The 25,346-nt window shown below is 38.6% G+C and overlaps 1 protein-coding gene and 1 pseudogene across 1 annotated transcript; both read right to left on the reverse strand.

The window, feature by feature from the left end:
- Positions 1 to 278: 278 nt before the first annotated feature.
- Positions 279 to 1,021, reverse strand: LOC100772291 (annotated as a pseudogene).
- A 6,020-nt stretch (positions 1,022 to 7,041) lies between these two features.
- On the reverse strand, positions 7,042 to 24,637 carry LOC100770290 (amine sulfotransferase-like). Its single transcript, XM_035439088.1, has 6 exons — positions 24,496 to 24,637; positions 21,682 to 21,890; positions 20,215 to 20,341; positions 19,102 to 19,196; positions 9,596 to 9,779; positions 7,042 to 7,312 (listed from the first exon to the last, which is right to left on the reverse strand). The coding sequence occupies exons 1-6, from the start codon at positions 24,635 to 24,637 to the stop codon at positions 7,191 to 7,193; spliced, it is 879 nt and encodes a 292-aa protein (XP_035294979.1). The 3' UTR covers positions 7,042 to 7,190.
- Positions 24,638 to 25,346: the final 709 nt, after the last annotated feature.

The following is a 25,346-nucleotide window of genomic DNA, read 5'->3' on the forward strand; positions in this document are numbered from 1 at the left end:
TGGGTGAACCGGCTTGGGAGGGAAAACGGCAGCCGGGGGAAGTGGAGGCCGGCGGGGGCAGGGACGGCAGGATAAAGGGGAAGCAGGGCGGCTCTGCGGCAGCTCGCCCGCGCTGCACTCTCCAGCCCCTGGCGGTATCCTGGCTCTGCCCTGCTCCAGAGAGAACACCCAGCATCAGCATAGGCGGGGGGAGACAGAGAGGCAGCGGGCCTTTCAGGGCAATTTGGCGAATTAAGACCCTGTAAATGCCTGTGGCGGAAATGGAAAATGGCGCCCGCTCAACCTTCCCAGGCGACTAGTAACTGTACACAGCGACTCAGCTCTGCAAAAGGTTGTAAACAAGTTCTTGCCAAGCCAATCCCTTCCTTGGCATGGAGCCACCGTGCTGCTGCTAATGAGGGGGCGAACTTCTTGGCTTGTGCTCGAACCCTTTTCTCATATTCCACTCTGTTGGCAGTAAATTGTGTAGGCCTCTGCTTGAGCTGGGTCTTGAATATTTGGTTCACTTAGAAGTTCTTTTTTTGTTTTGTTTTGTTTTGTGAGACAGGGTTTCTCTGTGTAGCTTTGGAGCCTCTCCTGGCACTCGCTCTGGAGACCATGCTGGCCTCGAACTCACAGAGATCCACCTACCTCTGCCTCCCGAGTGCTGGGATTAAAGGCGTGCGCCACCACGCCCGGCTTCAGTTACAAGTTCTTATATTCCTAATAAGATCTGTTTGATCGTGATAGCTGGCCTCTAGTCCTTGTCTTCCTCCAGGATGGACAGGCACACGTTTGGGTAAAACAGTGGTGCCTCAAATTTACATTTGGTGGTGAGGATGGATCTGTGAAAGGCATCATTAGTTTGAACAAGCCTCCTTCCCATGGAGTCCCCTTCTTTGCAGGGATAGTGCACTCCCAATCATCTGGTTCATCGTGTCATCGGGGTTCTTTGTTGGGACAGACACAAGCCAAAAGGGTGGTCCTTCCTCCAATCTTTCCTTTTCTGGGCAAGTCGGCTGAGGGCAATCCCCGACATATTCAAAGTCCCTGGGCAACCACGGCCTGGATCGTTGTGGAGGTAGAGGTGGCGGCGCTCAAGTTTTTTGTCTCTTAGTCGATGTGTGTGACTTATTACATGTATGTACTTGCATATATTGAAGCAGTCCCGCTTTCCTGGCATAAAGCCAACTGACTACCTGGGGCTTGGAAGGTCATGAATTGTATTTTATTCTTTCAAATGTTTTTGTTGTTTTTTTAAGACAGTGCTTCTCTGTATAGCCTTGACTGTCCTCGAATTTGGTTTGTAGACCATGCAGGCCTTGATCTCAGAGCTTTGTCTCCGTCTGAATCCGTAGTGCTGGGATTAAAAGTGTGCCCCACTATGCCCAGCAAAATCTAGGTTTTAGAAGAGAACCTACTACTATCAGTTTAATACCTGAGAAGAATTCGTAACTGCATTCTAAAACATACCCGTATGCCACAGATAAGTAGTACTCTCTCCTTTCATCTAGGAACTTCCTTTTTATTACAAACAGAGACTATTATAGAGAACTGTAACAGTCTCTAATACAGCAGCAATGGCTCCCATGGAGCTCAGCACCTAAGACTCAGGGAGCACTGTGGAAGAGGGGGCAGGACAATTTTAAAAGTGATATTGTGCCTCGTAGAAATGACAGAGAAGCTATATATCTATGTTCGTGATTTATCAGCAGCAAGACAGTCTAAGCAAGACCTGAGCAAGTTAATACCAATAGACGCTAGACTGAGAACAGTCAACTAATGACAGCCTAGAGAGGCAGGATTAGCTTCTTGAAGGGATGAAGTACCTAAATGGTGACTCAATAAAGAGTGGTTAGCCCTGAATCTACATACACACAACCCATATTAAAAGGACTCTCTGTGCATTTACATATGGAAAAGAGAAATAAAATAAGGCCTTAGTTTGAGAGAGAGTAGGAGATGCATGGGAGATCTTGGAGTGAGGAGGCATGGAAAGGGTTGGAAGAAGAACAAGGAAAGAAGTGATATAACTTTTTGTTAAAATTTGTAATAAAATATAGAGTTATAAAAGGTTCAGAAAAAATTATAATTTCATAGTGCCCTAATTGGGAGACTTTTAAAATTAAACTGTTATTTACTCACATATAAATGTATGACTATATATAACATTCAATTCAACATTGTGAATTACTCCATTGTCAGTGAAAAAATGACACCCATAGATTTTCAATTAATGATGTCAATGTCTCAGAGGGCACCAGAGTTGCCACCATTGTGATTCTACAGGATAAAAGTTTTGAACCCCTGTTGCATTCTTTTACAATGGAAACAATAACACGACATTTTTTTCTTATCACCTGTAATTGTACAGTGTTCCTTGCATTTGGAATCGACAGGAAACTAATATTGGTATAAGACTTGATGAGCATTTTTCTAGTTGGAGAATAGAAATAAAGGCATGTTAAATGAGAGAAGAGAATAAAGGAACATTTTTGTAAATTATCAAAATCAACAGCATTTTTAATAAATCATTTTTAAAGTACAGTAACACAATATCCATCATCATAATAGTAAGGAATGAATAACTTAGAGTAATCAAAATACATGATAAGTTTTGCTTTAGAATGTTACTTTAAATGATATACTAAGTAAATATTTTGAGTTTTGAGCTTCAAGAGTATCACTTAGAAGAAGTCATTCTTTCTTAAGAACGGCTACCACAGTTAGGCCAAAATGCCAGCATACATTTGTTCATGTCTGTGTTCCTACCACCAGGGAGGCAGAGGTGGGCCTAGGCGTTTGAGGTAATCCTCGGTTACCCATAGCCAGTTCAAAACCAGCCTGAGTCATACAAATGAGATCATGTTTCAAAAATGAAAATAAAATCTTAATTATTGATACATAACTCAATTAAAGAATATAGGGTAAGAGACAAATGTAATTATTGTGATGAAGGAAAATGACACATGAAGAAACAACAATAAACCTCCTTCACTTTAACTATAAAGTATGCTACTTTCTTATAATATCCTAAAAGAAATAAGCAGAAGTAAAATTAAAATTCTTCTGGATTGAACCAAGAGAGTTGCCTCAAGTCTATCCCCAGCAATTACCAGCAAGAGGCAGAAGAAATTAAGTTCTAGCACATCCTGAGCTACATAGTGTCTGGAATGCCAGCCTGATCCAAGTAGCATGGCTTTCTTTCTAAATAAAATAAAATAACACAATTTAGAATTCTCTTCCAAAATATCTCTGTGGATATATAGATTTTATATATAGCACACTTATCACAGGTTTACAAGATAACATCCACATGTAAGAGAAAACATTCAGAATCAGACTTTCTGTGTCTGGTTTAACTCAAAATAATTACTTTTAAGCCAGGCGTTGGTGGCACGCGCCTTTAATCCCAGCACTCGGGAGGCAGAGGCAGGTGGATCTCTGTGAGTTCGAGGCCAGCCTCGTCTCCAGAGCGAGTGCCAGGATAGGCTCCAAAGCCACACAGAGAAACCCTGTCTCGAAAAACAAACAAACAAACAAACAAACAAACAAATAACTTTTCAAGCTCTATCCATTTACATGGGAATTTTACCATTTTGGTTTTTGGATTCACTGAACAGTATTTCATTGCGCGAATGTACCACATTTTTATTATCCATTACTGAGAACAATACACATATTTTTTTCAGAGCCTTTGACGTCTCTTCTGATTGAAGGGAGCAATTGGTAAGGAGAACTCACAGTCCAGCACCGCAGCAACTGCTCATTGAAGCTGGGAAGTACATGTTTGGATGGTTGGGATCCAAGGGTGTACTCCCTGAAGCTGGACAAACGTCCTACACCCATCTGAAGGGTAGCTCCTGTCCAGGAACTGCTTGCTCTTTGTTCACAGTGTGTGTGTGTGTGAGAGGGGGGTGTATTCCTGTTCTCATGGCTCTGGGTGTGCTTTCTCTGTTCTTTCCTGGATGATAATTCCCCCACTGTGTGGAGGGGAATACTTCTTCCTGTCTTCCATTGACATCTCTCTATTGGATCCTCATTTTTCCATGGGAACTTCATTGCATCTGGAACCCATTGCTCAATCCCCATTTATCACATTGTCACCAATTCTCTTTCTTGTTAGCAAGGTTCTACTGAGGAATTACAAAGACCTTGAGAAGCCTATAATCTCACTCAGCAGTCTCACTCCTACTATCTCTGCCTCTCATTCCTGGGGTTCTCTTCAGCTTCTTAGGCTCCTTTTCTTTACATACTCACCCTTCCTTCCTCTCTTCCTCCCTGCCTCCTTCTTTTCTTTTTTTCTCTTTCTTTCTTTCACTCCCTCTCTCTCTCTTTCTTTCAGTATTGAGCTAAAGAACTCCTTCATCGGGGACATTCCAAGACAGTCATTAATGCCTGTGTAAGTCCCCCCTTCAAACCTCTACCATATTTGTATCTATTTCCCAGACTTCCGTCGCCTGAATTTCAGCCCCTGTCTTTCATCACAGCTGTGAGTTGAACACAACTATCTCTATAGTTAACAAACTGAAGCTAAAGAAACCACTACCTGTAATTAAGAATAGAAATTATTATGGTTGGTTTTAATGTCAACTTGTCACACATCAGAACATCTGAGTAGAGAACCTCCCCTGAGTAAGTGTCCCGCCTTGGAGACCCTCCCCAATTGTGCACCTCCTGGGAGTAGTGCAGATAAAAGGGTAGCAGAAAGAAGATCATTCCTCCATTTGTTCACTTGTCCTTCCTCTCTCCTTGTCCTGTTGCTGTTTCTGTTGTTCCCTTCCCTGATATCAGAAACAGTGTTTCCAAGCTTTTATTGTAGACTAGGGAACAGCAGCTTTCCAGGGAACTTCCAGGCTTCTACTGCCAGATTGTGTCTGGTGAGGCACCCAGCCTTATGGCTGAACTAATGGTTGTCACCCCACATCCTATGCCTGGTGAGACAGCCATTGTGGAACTCCACTGGCTGCTCAGGTACTCATCTTCATGGATGTAGTAACTACTATGTTCTCAGCTCTTAGGTGTGATTCTGTTGTTACCATTTTAAAACTGAGTTAATGAATTCACATACATTTAATTCACTAGGAAGGACTTTGGAGACATTTAAATATATTCTGGATTTAGTTCTCAGTATCAGTAACTGCTGCAGATCACTCAGGGAGAGAACCACACTGCAGGAGAATCAGGGTCTTGGTACTCAGGTTGGGATGGATTCGGCATGACAGACAGACACAAACACAAGAGAGGTTTGATGCTGCTGCAAAAATCTTTACTTCATCACCGTAACTCATACAAACAATACAGGAACTTCAGCTTTGGCTTGATTACAAAAAATATGTATCATAAATATTATTAGCTCTAAGTAAGTGTTAAACTGAAAGTACAAAACAGGAAGCAGTTTTAGTCAGAATTATCTCGGTCCCAGACAGTGGTTAAGTTGCTGAGCTGGCTGTGACTCTGAAAATATGATCTTGCTGAACTTTAAGATTCTTTAGGCCAATCTATAAATTTCATAAAACAATAAAATCCTTTTTATCCCCTGTATGTCTTCATACAAGGTCTTCTGATTGATAATGTAAATATCTATACATTTGCCATAAAATCTCTCTTATGTCAGCTACAGACACGACACATCAAGGTGGTCTTGCTCTATTTAGTCTCTCCCACCAGTTCAATGATATATACAATCTCTTTTTACCCCCAATTACAACTCAGTGATTAAAATCTTTATCATAAGCTCTTGTGTATTGCAAAGGGGCAGCTATTGTCTTATAAAAATATGGACCTTTGTTCCTTAGGGGCTGCCATGATTTCCCATAAGTTCTGCCTAATTCAACCTTTGTAGGAATTCTAAGCTCCCCTAAGCTTTCTGAATCATCTCCTTCTTGAGCTACTCTTCTACTCTTCCTAGATATCTGGTAAGACAATTCTGCTTGCTGGAATGGATTCATAATTGATCTGAAGCTGTTATTTTCTATCTAAAACATCTCTAACAGAGTTCTAACTAACGGGGGCTTCTAGTAGAAATACTCATATCCTGAGCCATCTTAGCAAGAAAGTGCTCCATTCAGACCATGGGCACAAACAAAACTTCAATGATAGCGTTTTATCCAAAAATTGCTGGTGAGGTGCTTTTGGTTCCTGGAACCAAAATATCTAGAGGTACTCAATCTTTCTTCAACCAACACCTGGTCATCTTCTGATGCTGACAAAGCCAGACCAGTCATAAGATAAAAGACACAAGCAGAAACAAGCCACCACACACTTCGAGACACAAGAGACCATCTTGTCCTTTTGGGATCCTGCCAGGGACCTCCAGGAGACACTAGCTACGAAAGCGCATGCCTCAGGTCTGACATGTTTTTAGCAATACTTGCCTCATGTCACCCAGACTCCACTGGAGTGGGTGTGGTAAGTAACATTATATGTAAGAGCAAAAGAAAATCGTAAGTTCATTATCCACAAATTTTGGTAAAAATAGTAATAACAATCCATTGTATATAAGTACAAAATGGTCAAACAAAAAATAAACAACAAAAAGTTTAGAACTTGTTAATAGGGAAGTAATCTTCTTCCCTCTTTTCTGGTTCTTGTCAATGCCTGGTTACAATTTTCCAAATTCTAATATTTCTTCCCCACCTAATTGAATCAGCAGAGGTTCAAGATTTATTGTGTGAACAGGAAGATATTTCTTGATTCCAAAAGACAATTTTTAAATTTTTATATCCATTGGTGTTTGCCTGCATTCATATCTGTATAAGAGTATTGGATCCCATGGACTGGAGTTATAGGCAGTTGTGAGCTCCCATATGGGTGCTTGGAATTGAACCTGAGTCCTCTGGAAGAGCAGCCTGTGCTCTTAACCACTGAGCCATTTCTCCAGGGTTCTTGATCCAGATTTTAATTAAAGAAGATGAATGAAAAAGTACACTACAGAGAACTCTTTGCAGAGATTTTACTACATCACAAAGCACCCTTCATATGCTTTTAGTGCATAGTACCAATGATAACACGGACCCAAACTAATTTAATTTTGAAATTTGAAGTCATTCATTAATCTCATTGCAATTTACACAGGCATAGTTTATTCGTTTTGCTTCTTAATAATTGTTGCCATTCAATGATTAACGTACAGAAACATGTCACTATTGATATAAAAGTATGCATTCTGTTTAATGGACTTTTGTGTATTTGATACAAACATTAGAATTCTATTCTTCATTTATATCCCAGACAAACTTCAAGGGAATTTTGTCCATGTTCCTCTTGAATATCTTGTCAAATCTTTCATTCTGTTCCACAGTCAAATGATGTTTCCAGTCTCCAATGGTACCTAATGAGAGAGGCACAGGGACAGCGCTTAGGTAAGTGAATGAAGATGTCAAAGCAGGGTCCCTCTAAGCAACTTCTGTATCTTCTCCAACCCATTGGAACTAAGTGTGAGTGCTATGTGGAGTTTGTTACCTCACCTTTCCTTATAGAAGAATGAGCAGTGAAGGAAACCTGTACAATAACACAATAAACACAAGTTCACTATCTCATGTGTTAACTGACCAACCATAACCAATCTTTAGGAAGAAACAAAAACCTTAACAAATATAAATACATGAGAATTTTTGAAGTGTAATTTACATTTTTCAAGCAAAGTATATACCAAGAATATCAATTGATAATATATAACATATATCCCAAGGTTGTAGTTTCAATGCTCATGTTTCAGTCTTCTATTTTATCCAGTTGGCCTGTGTGTCTGTTTTATGTCAGTACTATACTGTTTTTATTATTATCACTCTATAATGTATTGTTAAATCTGAAATGGAAATTCCTACAATTTTATTCTTTCAGGCCAAGACTGCTTCAGCTATCTATGGTATTTACTGGTTACAAATGAATTTTAGGATGTCCTTTGTTATATTTCTGGAAAGTATGTTGTGGGGATTTTGGTTGTTATCTTCATAACAAACAGAAACTATTACAGAAAACCATAACTGTCCATAATGCAGATATCAATGGCTCCTGTGGAGTTCAGCACCAATGAACACTCCTATGACAGGAGTCCTGTACTTAATACTCAGAGGGCATTGTGTACGAGGGGCAGACATTTTAAAAAGACATTTAAAAGAAATGACTGAGAAGCTACACTCATGATATCAGCAATAACTTTGCTGGCTAAGCAAGACCTGAACAATGACATCAATAAGCATGATAACAAGGTAGCAAGAAATTTCAAGCCCACCCTTAGACAAAGAAGAGGCAAATAGTGACTGCTGAGAGGAGCATTTACCACTCCAAGGGATGAGCCACTAACTGGCTGACTAATACAAAGAGGTTATCCCTGAAACCATACACCACACAACTCATACCAAAAGGAATCAAAAGGTTATGTTTATATATTTATACATTGACATATATAATGATAAGAATCAAATAAGCCCATCAGTTTAAGAAGGAGTGAGGGGAGCACATGGGAGATGCTGAAGGGAGAAGGCATGCCGAGGGCTAGAAGGACAGGGCAAGTGATACACTATTTTAATTGAAATTGCTAATAAAAAAACTAGAATCTGTAAAGGCCAGAAAAATATGTAATTACATAGTGTCATAATTGAAGGACTTTAAAAAGTATTTTGTTATTTACTCCTAATGTAGTTTTCGTGTGTGTCACACATAATTCAAACCTGTGAATTTCTCCAAATCTCTGAAAAATTAAACCCAGAGACTTTTAATTAATAATGTCAAGGTCACAGAGGGCAGCAGAGCTGCCACTACTGCAATTCTGCAGGACACACATCTGCAATCACCGCTATAGCCTTTTCCAATGGAAACAATGAGAGACTGTGTTCCGTGCTAGAGCATGTGATTATACAAACTGTACTCCTTGCATTTGGAAGGACAGCAAACTAATATTTGTATGAGATAGAGTGAGCATTAGTCTGGCTGGAGAATAAGAAGAAAAGGGATGTTAAATGGTAGTGAGAGATAAAAGGAACATTTTTTTAATTATCAAAATTTACATCAATTTGAAAAACACGTTTAAAAATTGTGTATAGTCCATGGCCATCATTATATAATGGGAAGTGATGAATTACTAAAAGTAATCAAAATATATGTTAAATTATGTTTTAGAATGTTACACTAAATGATTTAGTAAATTAAATTTTTGTCTTGTGAGCTTCAAGTGTATCAATTTAGGGAAGGTCATTCTTCTTAAGAACTGCTGACACACAGTTAGGTCAGAATACCAACATATGGTTGTTCATGCCTGCATTACCACCACCAGAGAGCCAGAGGCAGAGGCAGCACTAGGGTTTGGAGGTAATCCTCAGTTACACATAGCAAGTTCAAAACTGCCTGAGTCCCACAAATGAGACCATGTCTCAAAAATGAAAATAAAATCTCAATGGTTGATACATAAGTTAATCACAGAAGATAGGGTAAATAAGACACAACTGTAATTATTGTAAATGAGGAAAGTGGTGCATGAGGAATGAGCAATTAAACCTCCAGCACTTCAAATATACAATATGTTTTTTATATATATAATATTCTGAAAGTGCTCCAAAGGAAGAGATTTGGGGAAGTCTCAGTACTTTCATTACTACAAACCAGTGACTCCCACCTTTGCGCAGGAAAGAGCCACTGTGTCTTGTCCCAATTTCATTTTTTATAACATTATTGTAATTGGCTCGTGGGTCAGATTTCATGTTCTGAAATGTAGCTTGTCTCACGACAGTATCCACATCATTTTCACTCAGTTCTTTCTCCATGAAACTGCAGATTTTAAGCACTGAGCTTCTAAGGTCCTGAAAAAGTCATGGGTTGAGAAATTATTGATTTTAATGATGGAGGTGTAAGTTACAGCCAACCATGTGGCATGAACACGTAGGATTCCTTCTTGGCATGCAAAGATGGCTCAACGAAAGCAAAAGGAAAAATAAATTAGTATGATTATTTCAATTGATACAGAAAAAAATCTTTCAGTAAAACAGCACACAGCAATAGAACGTACTTCAAATACAAAAGGCTACATGTAACCACCTATACATAAAATCTTACTTAATAGAAAAACATATAAAGATTTTTAGGTACTGTTGGGAATCACTCAAACTTTCCTACATCTCTTTACACCAACCCTGGAAATAAACAAAGAATGGAACAGTTGGTCAATTAAAGGAAAAGAGGATTGTAAAGTAGAAGCATACTAAGCAGATTGTGTAGTTTTCAGTGCCAAAAATGCTAACAAATAATGATGACATTTTACAATGGTGTAATCTACAAAATCAAAACCATATAAACACCAGGTGAATTTCTGAACATTAACAAGGAAACTGCATCAACACTGCATCAATAACAATAAAAATCCTAGCATTAAAGTTAATAAAGACTATGAGACTAGACTATTGAAACTATCCAGCCTTTACTAAAAGAAATACAAGATAACAAATAGTCAGTTGTCTAATATATAAGAATTGCAAAACAGTAATTTTAAGATAATACCCAAAACAATCTGCATTCAATGAATTTCTTAAGATCTCAATTTTAAAAAATAGAAAAACCCGTTGCAAAATTTTTTGAAAAGATACTGACTGGGTAAATAACCTTGAAATGAGAGGTTAAATCTTCAGTATCCACACTTTCCATATATCAAAAGTTGGTAAAAAAAAATCATGGAACCCAAAATGCACAGTAATTCTATAAAGTCTATAAATACATAAATTCTATAAATTCAGTAGAGCATGGAACACAAATTTTTTTCTGGAACTCCATGAATCATTTTAGTGAACTGTCATAATTTGTATAAATGGCTCTGCATTAAATTAGTTATTTGTAAGCTGAAAAGAGGGAGGAGGGATCATATGAACAAGTGAGGTCAGGATCATGACGGGAAAACCCACAGAAACCGCTGACCCCAGCGAGAAGGAGCTCATGGACTCTGGACTGATAGCTGGGGAACCTGCATGAAACTGAACTAGGCCCTCTAACTGTGGCTGGATCTTTTTGGAGAGGAGGGGATGGCTGGCAGTAGCACCAGGACCTATCCCAAGTACAGACACTGGGTTTTTGGAGGTTCCCCAACTATCAGTCCAGAGTCCATGAGCTCCTTCTCGCTAAGGTCAGCGGTTTCTGTGGGTTTTCCCATCATGATCCTGACCTCACTTGTTCATATGATCCCTCCTCCCTCTCTTCAGCTTATAAATAACTAATTTAATGCCTATGGTGGGATACTTGCAAAGCCATGATACAGGGGTGCAGGGGCTTGGTTCTGACTCAACTTGGTATGACAGACTTAGTTGATTCCCCAAGGGAGGCCTTACCAACTCTGAGGAATAGATAGGGCATGGGATGGGGAGGAGGTGTTAGGTGGGAGGAATGGGAGAAGGGGAGGAAGGGGGAACTGGAATTGGTATGTAAAATGAAAAAAAATTAAGTAAAAAATAGAAAAGAAAAAAACAAACAAACAATAAAACCCAATCAATATGTTGACCTCAGCCAGGTCACAGAAGGGAGAAGTCCTGTTATACTTAAGGAAGGTTTACCTTTGAATATATCAGGGCATTTTTGGTGCTTTATTTCAATTAATAGCACTTATAAAAACTCAAAAAATATTTGGTTAAAATACACATAGTAAAATTTTAAATATTAATTATGACTTCCACTTTCATGAAACAAATATCAATGGCCGAAAAAGTTCAGATAGCCACTCCATTCCGCCGACCGACCCAGGAACTAGGTGAGTGAGTCTCTGCCCTTTCCCGACTCGCACCCAAAACATCATTCACCCCGACCACCCCCACCTCCCCCCACCCCTGCCTGCGCCTGTGGGCTTGGGGTAGACAAGCCCAGGCAGGGAGGAGCTCCCTGCGCCCCGAATCTGCTAGCACCCCACTCTTCCATTCCGCCGACTGTCCCAGGAACTAATGAGGAGACTACCAGGAGAGTCAAGACCATCCAGAGCTGTGGACATTAAATTCCTGGCCCCCACACACCACTGGGTCACAAGAGGAGATAGAGAGACCCCACCTGCACCCACTAAAAGAAGATATGGAGAGAAGACAGAATAAGATTTCACCCAACAACAGAAAGACCAATATGACACCACCAGAATCTAGGAACTCCACTCCAGCAAGATCTGAAAAGCCCAACACAGAGCATGAAGAAGAGATGGACCTCAAAAATTATCTCAGCAAGATGATAGAGACCTTTAAAGAGGAAACAAGAAAATCCCTAAAGAAATAGAAGTCAAAGCAAACAAAAAATTAAATGAAATGGAGAAAAAGACAAACCAAAAAATTCAAGAAATAAATAAATCTCTTAAAGAATCTAAAGAAAGACAAGAAAAAAATCCAAACAAGTGAAGGAAGCTCTTGAAACAGTTAAAAGCATGAAAGCTGAAATAGACACCATAAAGAAAACACAGAATGAGACCATGCTAGAAATGGAAAGGCTGGATAAATGATCAGGAACTAAAGATGTAGGTATAACCAATAGAATTCAAGAGATAGAAGAATCTCAGCTACTGAAGACTCGCTAGAGGATATACATTCATCAACCAAAGAAAACCTCAAGTCCAACAAATCCCTAACACAAAATATCCAGGAAATATGGGACACCGTAAAAAGGCCAAACCTAAGAATAATAGGTGTAGAAGAAGGTGAAGAAACACTGCTCAAAGGTACAGAAAACATATTCAACAAAATCATAGAAGAAAACTTCCCCAACCTACAGAAGGATATGCCTATGAAAGTACAAGAAGCTTACAGGACACCAAACAGACTGGACCACAAAAAGAAGTCCCCCCCGACACATAATAATCAAAACACCAAATCTACAGAATAAAGAGAAAATATTAAGAGCAGCAAAGGAAAAAGGCCAAGTAACATATAAAGGCAAACCAATCAGAATCACACCCGACTTCTCAATGGAAACTCTGAAAGCCAGAAGGTCTTGGATAGATACCCTACAAGCACTAAGGGAGCATGGATGTCAACCCAGACTACTGTACCCAGAAAAACTTTCAATCACTATAGATGGAGAAAACAAGATATTCCACGACAAAAACAGATTTAAACAAAAATATCCACAAATCCAGCACTACAGAAGGTTCTGGAAGGAAAACTCCAACCCAACGAACATAGCTACACTCACAAAAACACTGGCAATAGATAATCTGATTTTACCAAACACAAAAAGAAACAGGAGGGCAAAATCCACACACAATGACACCACCAACAATAAATCCAAAACAAAGAAGAACCAATGAACAATGGACATTAATATCCCTAAATGTCAACGGTCTTAACTTACCTATAAAAAGATTAGGCTAACAGAATGGATATGAAGACAGAATCCATCCTTCTGCTGCATACAAAAAACACACCTCAACTTCAAAGACAGGCGATACCTCAGAGTAAAAGGATGGGAAAAAATTTTCCAATCAAATGGGCTCAAGAAACAAGCTGGGGTAGCAATCCTAATATCTAACAAATTAGACTTTAAACTGAAAGCAATCAAAAGAGATGAAGAAGGGCATTTCATACTCATCACAGGAAAAGTCCATCAAGATGAAATCTCAATCCTGAACATCTATGCCCCTAATACGAAAGCACCCACATTTGTAAAAGAAACATTACTAAAACTCAAACCATACATAAAACCACACACACTTATAGTAGGAGACTTCAACCCCCCCCCCTTACTCCACTGGACAGAACCACTAGACAGAAACTTAACAAAGAAACAAAGGATCTGACAGAAGTTATGACACAACTGGGTTTAACAGATATCTATAGAACATTCCATCCAAACACAAAAGAATATACCTTCTTCTCAGTGCCACATGGAACCTTCTCAAAAATTGACCACATAGTTGGCAGCAAAGCAAACCTCCACAGTTACAAAAGAATTGAAATAACCCCCTGTATCTTATCAGACCACCATGCATTAAAGCTAGAATTCAACAGCAATACGAATTGCAGAAAACCTACATTCGAGTGGAAAATGAATAACACCCAATTGCACCATTCCTGGGTTGAGGAAGAAATAAAAAAAGAAATTAAAGACTTCCTAGAATTTAATGAGAATGTAGACACAACATACCCAAACTTATGGGACACCCTGAAAGCAGTGCTAAGAGGGAAGTTCATAGCACTAAGTGCCCACATGAAGAAACTGGAGAAAAGTCACATTAGAGAATTGACAGAACAACTGAAAGCTTTAGAGCAAAAAGAAGCAAACACACCAAGGAGGAGTAGACGCCAGGAAATAATCAACCTGAGAGCCGAAATCAACAAAGTAGAAACTAGGAAAACAGTACAAAGAATCAATGAAACAAAGAGTTGGTTCTTTGAGAAGATCAATAAGATAGAGAAACCTCTAGCCAAACTAACCAAAAGTCAGAGAGAGAGCATGCTAAATAACAAAATCAGAAATGAAAAGGGGGATATAACAACGGACACTGAGGAAATCCAGAGAATCTTTAGGTTATACTTTGAAAACCTGTTTTCCACAAAATTGGAAAATCTAAAGGAAATGGACAGCTTTCTGGATAAATATCACTTACCAAAATTAAATCAAGATCAGATAAACAGTTTAAATCGACCTATAACCCCAATGAAATAGAAGCAGTCATCAAAAGCCTCCCAACCAAAAAAAGCCCAGGGCCAGATGGCTTCACTGCAGAATTCTACCAGAAATTCAAACAAGAGCTAATTCCAGTACTCCTCAAACTGTTCCGCACAATAGAAGCAGATGGGATATTGCCAAACTCTTTCTACAAGGCTACAATCACTTTGATACCCAAGCCATACAAAGATATGACTAAGAAAGAGAACTACAGACCAATATCCCTCATGAACATCGATGCTAAAATACTCAATAAAATATTGGCCAACCGAATCCAAGAACATATCAGAAAAATCATCCACCATGATCAAGTAGGCTTCATCCCAGGGATGCAAGGATGGTTCAACATACGAAAATCCATCAATATAATCTACCATATAAACAAACAAACTGAAAAAGAAAAACCACATGGTCATCTCACTAGACGCTGAAAAAGCCTTTGACAAAATCCAACATCCCTTCATGATAATGATCTTGGAGAGAACAGGAATAACAGGAACATATCTAAACATGATAAACACAATATACACCAAACCAATAGCCAACATCAAACTAAATGGAGAGAAATTCAAAGCGTTTCCTCTAAAATCGGGAACAAGACAAGGCTGTTTACTCTCTCTATATCTCTTCAATATTGTACTTGAAGTTCTGGCTATAGCAATAAGAAAAGAAAAGGGGATCAAAGGGATACGAATTGGAAAGGATGAAGTCAAACTTTCCTATTTGCAGACGACATGATAGTCTACATTAGTGACCCAAAAAAACTCTACCAGGGAACTCCTACGGCTGATAAACACTTTCAGCAAGGTAGCAGGATACAAAATTAACTAAAAAAAAAATCAGTAGCCCTACTATATACAGATGATAAATCCAATGAGAAAGAAATCAGGGAAACAAAAGGGATCAAAGGGATGCGAATTGGAAAGGATGAAGTCAAACTTTCACTATTTGCAGACGACATGATAGTCTACATTAGTGACCCAAAAAACTCTACCAGGGAACTCCTATGGCTGATAAACACCTTCAGCAAGGTAGCAGGATACAAAATTAACTCAAAAAAATCAGTAGACCTACTATATAGAGATGATAAATCCAATGAGAAAGAAATCAGGGAAACATCACCTTTCATAATATCCACAAGCAACATAAAATATATTGGGGTAACACTAACCAAAACAGTGAAAGACCTGTACAATAAGAACTTTGAGACTTTAAAGAAAGAAATTAAAGAAGATACCAGAAAATGGAAAGATCTCCCATGCTCTTGGATAGGTAGAATTAACATAGTGAAAATGGCAATCCTGTCAAAAGCAATCTACAGATTCAATGCAATCCCCATCAAAATCTCAACACAGTTTTTCACAGACATTGAAAGAACAATACTCAACTTAATATGGAAAAATAAAAAGCCCAGGATAGCCAAAACAACTCTTTACAATAAAGGATCTTCTGGAGGCATCACCATCCCCAACTTCAAGCTCTACTATAGAGCCATAGTTCTGAAAACAGCTTGGTATTGGCACAAAAATAGACAGATAGACCAATGGAATTGAATTGAAAACCCTGATATTGACCCACACACCTATGGATGCCTTATTTTTGACAAAGGTGCTAAATCTATACAATGGAAAAAAGACAGCATCTTCAACAAATGGTGCTGGTACAATTGGATTCGGACATGCAGAAAATTACAGATAGATCCATACCTGTCACCATGCACAAAACTTAAGTGCAAATGGATCAAAGACCTCACCATAAATCCAGCCACACTGAATCTTCTAGAAGAGAAAGTGGGAGATACCTTGAACGAATTGGCACAGGAGTCTGCTTCCTGAACATTACGCCAGTATCACAGACACTGAGGTCTGCAATTAATAAATGGGACCTCATGAAACTGAGAAGCTTCTGCAAGGCAAAGGACACAGTCAGTAGGACAAAACGACCACCCACAGAATGGGAAAAGATCTTCACCAGCCCCACATCTGACAGAGGACTGATTTCCAAAATATATAAGGAGCTCAAGAAGCTAGCCACCAAAACACCAAACAATGAAATTAAAAAGTGGGATGCAGAACTAAATAGAGAATTCTCAACAGAGGAATCTGAAATGGCTGAAAGACACTTAAGAAAGTGCTCAAAATCCTTGGCCATCAGAGAAATGCAACTCAAAACAACTCTGAGATACCACCTCACGCCTGTCAGAATGGCTAAAATCAAAAATACCAATGACAATCTATGCTGGAGAGGATGTGGAGAAAAAGGAACACTCCTCCATTGCTGGTGGGAGTGCGAACTTGTAAGACCACTCTGGAAATCAGTATGGCAGTTGCTCAGAAAAATGGGAATCAGTCTACCTCAAGATCCAGCCATTCCTCTCTTGGGTATATACCCAAATAGTGCATGTTCATACAACAAGGACATATGTTCAACCATGTTCATAGCAGCATTGTTTGTAATAGCCAGAATCTGGAAGCAACCTAGATGCCCCTCATCTGAAGAATGGATTGAGAAAATGTGGTACATTTATACAATGAAGTACTACTCAGCAGAAAAAAGCAATGGAATCTTGAAATTCCAGGCAAATGGATGGAACTAGAGGAAACCATCCTGAGTGAGGTAACCCAGTCACAAAAAGACAAACATGGTATGTACTCACTGATATATGAATTTTAGACATAGAGCAAAGGATTACCAGCCTATAATGCTCTTCACCAAAGAAACTAGGAAACATGAAGGACTCTAAGGGATAAATGGTCCCCAGGAATGGAAGTGACATGAACTCCCGAACTAATTGGGGGCATGAGGGTAGGGCAGGAAGGAGCTGTACAATAAGAGCAAGAGAAGAAGAGTAGAGGAGAGGAAATGGAGGGGCAGAAATATTGAGTTGGGGGAAGAATAGAGGAAAGAGAGCAGGATGAGAGATACCATATCAGAAGGAGCCACTATAGGTCCGAGAAGAGATCTGGAACCAGGGAGATCTCCAGAGACCTACAAGGATGACACGATCTGACAATCCAGGCAATGGTGGAGAGGATAACCTAAAAGCCCTTCCCCTAAAATGAGATTGATGACTTCTCTTTATGCCATCCTAGAGCCCTCACCCAGTGGCTGATGGAAGCAGAGACAGACATCCACAGATATACACTGAGCCGAAATCGGGAATTTAGTTGAAGAGAGGGAGGAATGAAGAACGAAGGGTTCTGTACCAGGTTGGAGAAACCCACAGGAACAGTTGGCCTGAACAAGGGAGAGCACATGGACCCCAGATGCTGTCGAGGAGGCCATGGATGTCAATAAGGAGGCCTCTGCACTTTAGGGAGCCTCTGGTGGTGGATTAGTACTTTTCCCTGGTGCAAGAAGGGACTTTGAGAGCCCATCCCACATGAAGGGTTACACTCTGGCCCTGGACACATGGGGAGGGGCCTAGGACCAGCACAGGAAGATTTGGTGGACTTTGCAGAGCCCCTGTTGAGGGCCCTACCCTGCCTGGGGAGTGGTCGGTGGATGGGGTGGGGGGTAGGCTGGGGGTGGGGAGGAGGGTTGGGGGTGAGGGGAGGGAGAGTGAGAAGGGACTTGAAACAAGTTTGTTCCCTAACTAGAACTAATAATAATAAATAAATAAAGTTCAGATAGACCCTGAGAAAATATTAGTGGCTGGTTTCAATGCCTCATTTTCAATCCTAGATAGGCCATCTAAATTAAAAATCAACATAGAAAAGTCAGGTAAATTACATCATTGTTTAAAAAGACATAACAACTATTTACAGAACATTCTATCTGTATTTGTTTGATTTCTGGTGTGATAAAACACTGCCCAAAACAATGTGGGAAGAAAAGGGATTGTTTTACCTTGGAGGTGACAGTCCCTCATCAGGAGAGGGCAGAAACTGAAGCAGAACCAGGGAGGGATGCTCCTTACTGATTTGCTCCTCATGCCATGCTCACCCTGCTTTCTTTTCTTTACCTTTCTTTTATGTGAAAGGAACATATGTGGCCCATACAATACACCAGGTTTAGTGAAACCCACCTATGCAGAGAAATAGGAATCACATCTCTCTCCCATGAAGAAAAAATAAAATGGCTATTCTAAAAGTTGAACCGTGATTATTAGGAATTGGGAAGAGTCCTGGCGAAAGAAAGATTGAGAGTGTAGGAACTCTGGATAATACCAATGCATGTTGTGTTCATAGATGGCCACACCCTGCCGAGTCTACTAATGCAAATAATTAAATAGGGTTGAAAACATCTTTAAAAGATAAGTCTATTCTAGATACATAAGGTTGTCTATATTGACACGGGTGGCTACACAAGAAGGAATCCCAAGAGAGGACCACAGTGAGAAAGAGAGCCCTGAGGCAGACCAGTCAACAAAGGAGAGGCTGGATGTCAGGAGCCTCCTTCAACACGAAGCCCAAGGAGGAGTGAGTCATGAGGACAATTGGGAGTGTGTGGATTAAACTCAGAGATGAGAAATAATTTTCTAAAACAACTTTCTCATCTTACCTTCTTCATATCTTCATAGCTCAGGAACATTATGTTGAAGTCATGTCTATGTTCATACCAGCCTCTAATGTGATCAAACCAACAGCTTCCTACAACTGAAGGGGAAATAACTGAGTAACAAAGTCAAGGCACTATATTTATTGAATAGCAAGCCCTGTTCTTACTTTTCTGGTTTAGACTATTCAGAAATTAAAATGGAGCCCCTACAATTGGATGTCTGCATGACTATTTTAAAGGAGTTATTTTTGTGTAACAATTACACAAGGCTCATACCAACCTACATATTTGGGGATGTTGCAAGACAGACACTGAGAAATTTTAGTGGCAGGGACTGGAGAGACTGCTCAGTGGTTAAAGCTCTGGTCGCTCTTGCTGAGGGCGTGAGTGTAGTTCTCTGCAGCCACATGGTGGCTCAGAAACCATCTGTAACTTCAGTTCCAGGGAATCTGATGCCCTCTTCTGACCTCTGCCATCACTGCACACATGTTGTGCACATACATACATCCAGGAAAAACACTCATAAAACAAAATAAATCAATCTAAAGTCTTTTAATAAAGTCCAAGTGTCTGAATTCAAAGGTATCCTTAAGAGATGTTCATATTTCTCCTGTCTCTGAAGACATTTCTCATATCCCATTTCTGAACAGCAGTGTTTTCTTGCTACAATGACAGAACCTGAGTATAATATTAACAATGTGTGAGATCCTGATTAACACCCCACAGCCTCTTTCATTAATGGTTTTCTTCAGTAGTAGCATGAGTAATTTCATTTTCCCAACAAGTGTGTGCCATTAAGAGCACATATTCGCCCTCAACTTTAGCTATGTCTCTTCCTATGTCATTAGCTAGAAAGAACTGATAAAATACATATAAATCTCTTAATGTCTAGCCAAAGCCCTTCCTGTCTAATATAGGACTGCAAGTCGGGAATCCTCAAATGGTCCCACCAATGGAAGGAGAATATCACTGTGTATCAGATTATATTGTTACTCTGTTACTCTTTCTATGCAGCCCCTGCCTCCTCCATCACTTAGATATATATTCCCTACTTTGAAATGGCTTAAATATCATCTGTACTTTATAAAAAAAATGAGATGGAATAAATGTAGTTACCTTTTCCATCTAGAAATTTTTCCAGATAATGTTCGATGGTATCTGTAGCTTCTAAGGTAACCAACCAATTTGAAAAATGAAAAAATGAGATCAAAACATCTTTGGGATTTCTGTAAATATAAAGAATCTGCAGAAAAAACACAGTTGTTTTAGCAATTCTTGGTCATTCTAATTTGTTCTGAATTTATTAGAATAAGTTCTGAACTTATATAGTAGTATTTGTCCAGATAAATCTTTATTTTCATCTAGGTAGTTGGTTATCAACTTTTTGTTACGTGCCATGAAAGCCAATACTTCCATTTACATAGTATTTCATACATATACAAGAACACAGGTCAATGTTATAAAAATATATTATTTGTAAATTTGATAAATATGGTAAACATGTTTTCCATATGGCTTAATGCTATAGCAATTGATAGTCATTGAGTTTTCTGGGATAGCTTATATATAGCCATTGAGTTTTCTGAGATAGTTTACATATAGCCAAGGTAGCGCTTGAAATAAGTGGAAAATATATGTTGGCATAAGCGTTAACAGCACACACATGTAATTTTAAAAGCGATTTCTCTCTACTCTTGTGAATAATATCTATCAAGTTTATTAAGGCTATTAGGCCAAAACCAAATACATTTCTTGTCTTGAAACAAGGAAGTATTTTTTAAATGAAGTATTGTTGCTGTATTAGGTTTTTGTTTGTTTTTGAGAAAGAAATCAAAGTTGGGTGGGTAGGGTTTGGGAAGAGGATCTGGAAGGACTGGGGTGGGGAGAAGTACATGTTTAAAATATATTTAAATTTAAAATTGTTTTAAACAATTATACAATAAAATGAAAATAAGTAAATAATAAATTTATATTGCAAAAAGTCAGTATGTTTGATTATACTAAAATTAAGAATGTTACTAACCAAATAAACCACAAAGTTCCAAAACATGAGAAAGGCCACCCTATAAGAACTGTATGCAGAAGTGACAGAATTCACATCAGGAGGAAAATTATGCTAAAATTATAGCAAGGAAAAGCTGGACCAATGGCATAATCTTTTCACAGAATTATAATTGGTCATAGCCAATAAATATCAAACATGTTTAATCTCATTATTGCATACACACATGCAAATTAAGACTATTGTGAGTGATCATTCAATAGCTGCCACATTGGCAAACATTGAAGTCAGATGTGTCAAGTTACTAGAGGAGAAATAAGAATTGGTCCCTTGCTGGTTTCAGCAGTAACTGATATCCACTTTCTTCAGAAATAGTTGACTTCCTCTATAACTTGACCACCCTGGTATTTGTGACTCTGCAGTTCTATTCACAGATGAGGATTCTAGGGAAGCTGGTGGAAAAGCCCAGGAGACATACTCAAGAAGGCTCAGAGAGGTGTGCCATCATCACACAAAGACTGAGGTAATTTCATCATTCAATACTTAATTATTTTATCTGTTCAAAAAGCTCTATGACATACTTTAGTCTTTTTCTTCTTCAGACCATTTGGTACTAAGTAATATGGAAGGTGGGAAGTGAAGATTCGAGGTGAAGGCATTTTGACAAAGTCTATATTATGAATATTGTACTCAAAGAATGGTGCTCTGTCCATTGTATCGATGTTTTCAGTGCTGTTCCGGTGGCCATCAAAATAAATCAAACTGAGGATATGTTGAGTCCAGATGGTACCTGTAAAAATACACAGCCCTTCTGTTTTCAATCCTGAGGTAGGTTTAAGTATTAAATACCTGTGGTAATTTCATCCATCGTCAAGCCACTGATGCTTTTAAAACATTCTATCTATGTTAACAAGCAAGTGTAATTTTGTTTGATTTTTATCTATGTTTAGCCATAAGAGAGAAGATAAAATCAAGGACTCTATGTTCCTTTTATGATTGTATACTTGTTTTGTTCTTGATATTGATTATTCAAATTATTCCTATAGCTTCTCTGTATTTCGTGTTCCATGAGAAGTCTTTTTGTACTATTTCAAACTTCTAGTTAAGAAATGGTGTTTGTAGATTAAGGGGTACACTCTTATAAAATCACACACTCACACACTGTGCTAAAATCACATCAGGTCGAGCAGCATTAACTTCTTACTAACTTTTTTCTGTTTGGAGCCTTCTTGATCTTCATAATATCATTCCTAGGGCAATGGACATTATTTTACTGTATGTTACAGGAAGTACTATTCCTTTCTGAGATTTCTTATAAGTTTGCTATTATAGTTTTAGAAAACTCAACAAAAGTGAAGTGCATTTCGTTCTTTCCTTTATGTGCTCTTATGCCCCACCCTGTGCTTTGATGTTACCATGAATGGATTATAAATACATTGTAGGGAAAGACGAGGCCAGGGTTTCCGTTTACTTACTGATTCTCAGCTTAGTAACCATTCAAGTAAGATAACTACAAAAAAACTATCTGGGAAATACATATAAACAGCCAAGTCTATTTCCACTTCAAATGGATTTCTCTGGGTGTGATCAAATATAATGGTACTGATGTTTGACCTTATTTATTACTGATGATTCAAATGTAATGCCAGTGTAAATTTTGACTTGAGCATTCACTCTTATTATTCTGAGGAGGAGATTATGGTGAATTTCATGAAACAGTCCCTGGAATTTTGAAGTAACCATTCCTAGGAAGATATCACTGACTCCAAGGGCATAACAATTAAAGTATTTGATATCCTACATGGCCCATCACAACCAATAATCATTGTTCTAGCCTTCATCCAGGACCTCCAGGAGCAGCTGGCAATTCTCTAAGGAATACTGGGTTATTTAAGGCACCAAACCAAGAGTGTGATAGGATGAAGATGTTCAATTTACACTTTTTTCTTATTGCCATGATGAAGATAGGTTGGCAGTTGGCAGTATGGTGTTTAAATATACATCTACAAACAAATTGGTCCCAGGTACATCAAAGGAAAAATTCCCTAAAATAGTTCTGGAAGGCCTTGGTGTGGTTATGCACTGGGAAAACAAAATTTATCTCCAAATAACTATCCTCTCTCTGTCTCTGTCTGTCTGTCTGTCTGTCTGTCTGTCTGTCTCTGTCTCTGTCTCTCTCTCTCTCTCTCTCTCTCTCTCTCACACACACACACACACACACACACACACACACACACACACACACACACACATTACCTAAGAGGAGCTTTCAGAGCACTGGGTAGGTGAAGATTGTTGAGTAATGATCCTTTAAAGGAAAGCTATGCAACCAGTGGTGCATGCTATTGGCTGTATAAGTATAAAACAAAACCAAAACCAAAACCAAAACCTCTGTCTCTGAACAAAGTTTCTTTAACAATACACCAATGTTTATAAAAATGCAGTAGTTTAACATGTTGATGTGTACAAAGACAAGCTATTTTTCTTGTCTTGTAAGGCCTTGAGACCAGGATCTACAGGAAAGTGAACTGATTGTTTTCTGAGTCTTGAAGTTCAGTGATACATGAGAATGTTGCAGAAGCAAAGGGCAAAGCAGAGCTTGAAGTGACAATGAGATCAATTTTGAAATGATATTTCTATCTTGGCATGCTTGTACATGTGCCTGTGTATTTGTGGTGTCTATCTGGTGAATGTGCGTGTGATGGACACGTGTATGTGATGGGCAATGTGTTTAAGAGAAAAATATGTACACTTTCTTATACAAGTGTGGGCACATACATGTCTGGTGGTCAGACTGTAATTTCCTTCAACCTTGATTGAGATATGTTCATTTCCTGAGTATGGGGTTCAGCTGGATCATGACCATCTGGGGTTCTCCTGTCTCTGTCTCCCACCTCACCACAGAAAGGTCAAAATTACAGGCACATATAACCACATCTGGCCTACAAGTGTTCAATTGATCCCCACTCAGGTCCTCAAGCTTGCAAGACCAAGACATACACTTTACACACTGCTGACCCATCACCTCAGCCTTGAAAAGATTTTCTGGCCAAACCATGTACAGTCCCATTGTCTGTAGTCTTTGGCAACAGCCACACAGGAACTAACTTTTAAATGGGCATGTGACATTTTAAGGAGGATAGATTTATCTCTTAAAGATTATCAACCACAGTACAAGCAAAGAATCAAGACCTCCAAGGGTTGACCCTGGTGACTCAGAAGTCACCACTGACATAGGATTTTCCATTCCCCAGCAGGAAACCATTGCTCCAGCACTGCTCTGTATTGATGGACTTCACACACAAGAAATTGTGTGTGTGTGTGTGTGTGTGTGTGTGTGTGTGTGTGTGTGTGTGTGTGTGTGTGTATGCATATGGTCCACTCCTGGCACTTACCAGATTTTGGATAAGTGATTATGAAGACATCATCATCCCTAATTTCAAAGTCTTCCATAGTTTCTAAATGCTCAATTTTCACAATAGTTTTCTCAAAATTGTATCCTTTAAATTTAAGTAAGTATTCATTTGTATTATCCATAATTTTTACCTAGAAGTAAATACACAGAATACATTTTGTGAGTTTTATACAATACTAAGTAATACTTACTGGGAGGTCAATATGTGCCAAGTACCATTTAAATGTCTTATGTGTATAAATACTGTGAAAAAATTACATTGGTTATGTTATCAAAATTTCATAATATTTCAATGATGTTTTACTTTTAAATTACATCATTAAATATGAGGAAAAGAAGAGTAAAAAGTTAAGTACATTTTCCTGTAATTCCATATGAAAAGGATTTTAACAAATTTAAACATACAGATGAGAAAATAGGGCTACATATATGTCAACAAATTATTCAAGGTTGTCCAGCTAGCCACCATCAGAGGATTGGGCACAGAGTATATTCAGATACTCTAGAATATTTTTTATTTTTCTTATCTGCATATTTTTGTTCTTACAAAAATAAGAAACTCTCCAAAGTGTGTTTTCAAATTTAATTTAGGTTTTGGATAACTTGCTCTGCCAAAATGAAGCTTCTGTAACTTGTCTATTGAGTGGCTCTTGAAATGAGCAACACCAGCACTTATGCTTCTGAAAGTAACTTACAGCTACAATAACTTATAGTTATAGTAACATATGTTTGCAATGTCTCCTATGAAACTTTTTATAATTTTAATTTCCAACCAAAGAATCTAACATCAGAACTGCAATTTAAGTCTAAGTAATAAATGAACAAAAATAT

The sequence above is a fragment of the Cricetulus griseus genome, chromosome 2 (genome assembly GCF_003668045.3).
Source record: "Cricetulus griseus strain 17A/GY chromosome 2, alternate assembly CriGri-PICRH-1.0, whole genome shotgun sequence".
Taxonomy (NCBI): domain Eukaryota; kingdom Metazoa; phylum Chordata; class Mammalia; order Rodentia; family Cricetidae; genus Cricetulus; species Cricetulus griseus.

Excerpts from the sequence above, each read along its gene's own strand:
- LOC100770290 (XM_035439088.1), bottom strand. The coding sequence starts at position 24,637 with ATGGATAATACAAATGAATACTTACTTAAATTTAAAGGATACAATTTT. Across the intron at positions 21,891-24,495 it reads AATCACTTATCCAAAATCTG|GTACCATCTGGACTCAACAT; the intron begins GTAAGTGCCAGG and ends GTATTTTTACAG. Across the intron at positions 19,197-20,214 it reads AAAATTTCTAGATGGAAAAG|TTGTAGGAAGCTGTTGGTTT; the intron begins GTAACTACATTT and ends TTTCCCCTTCAG.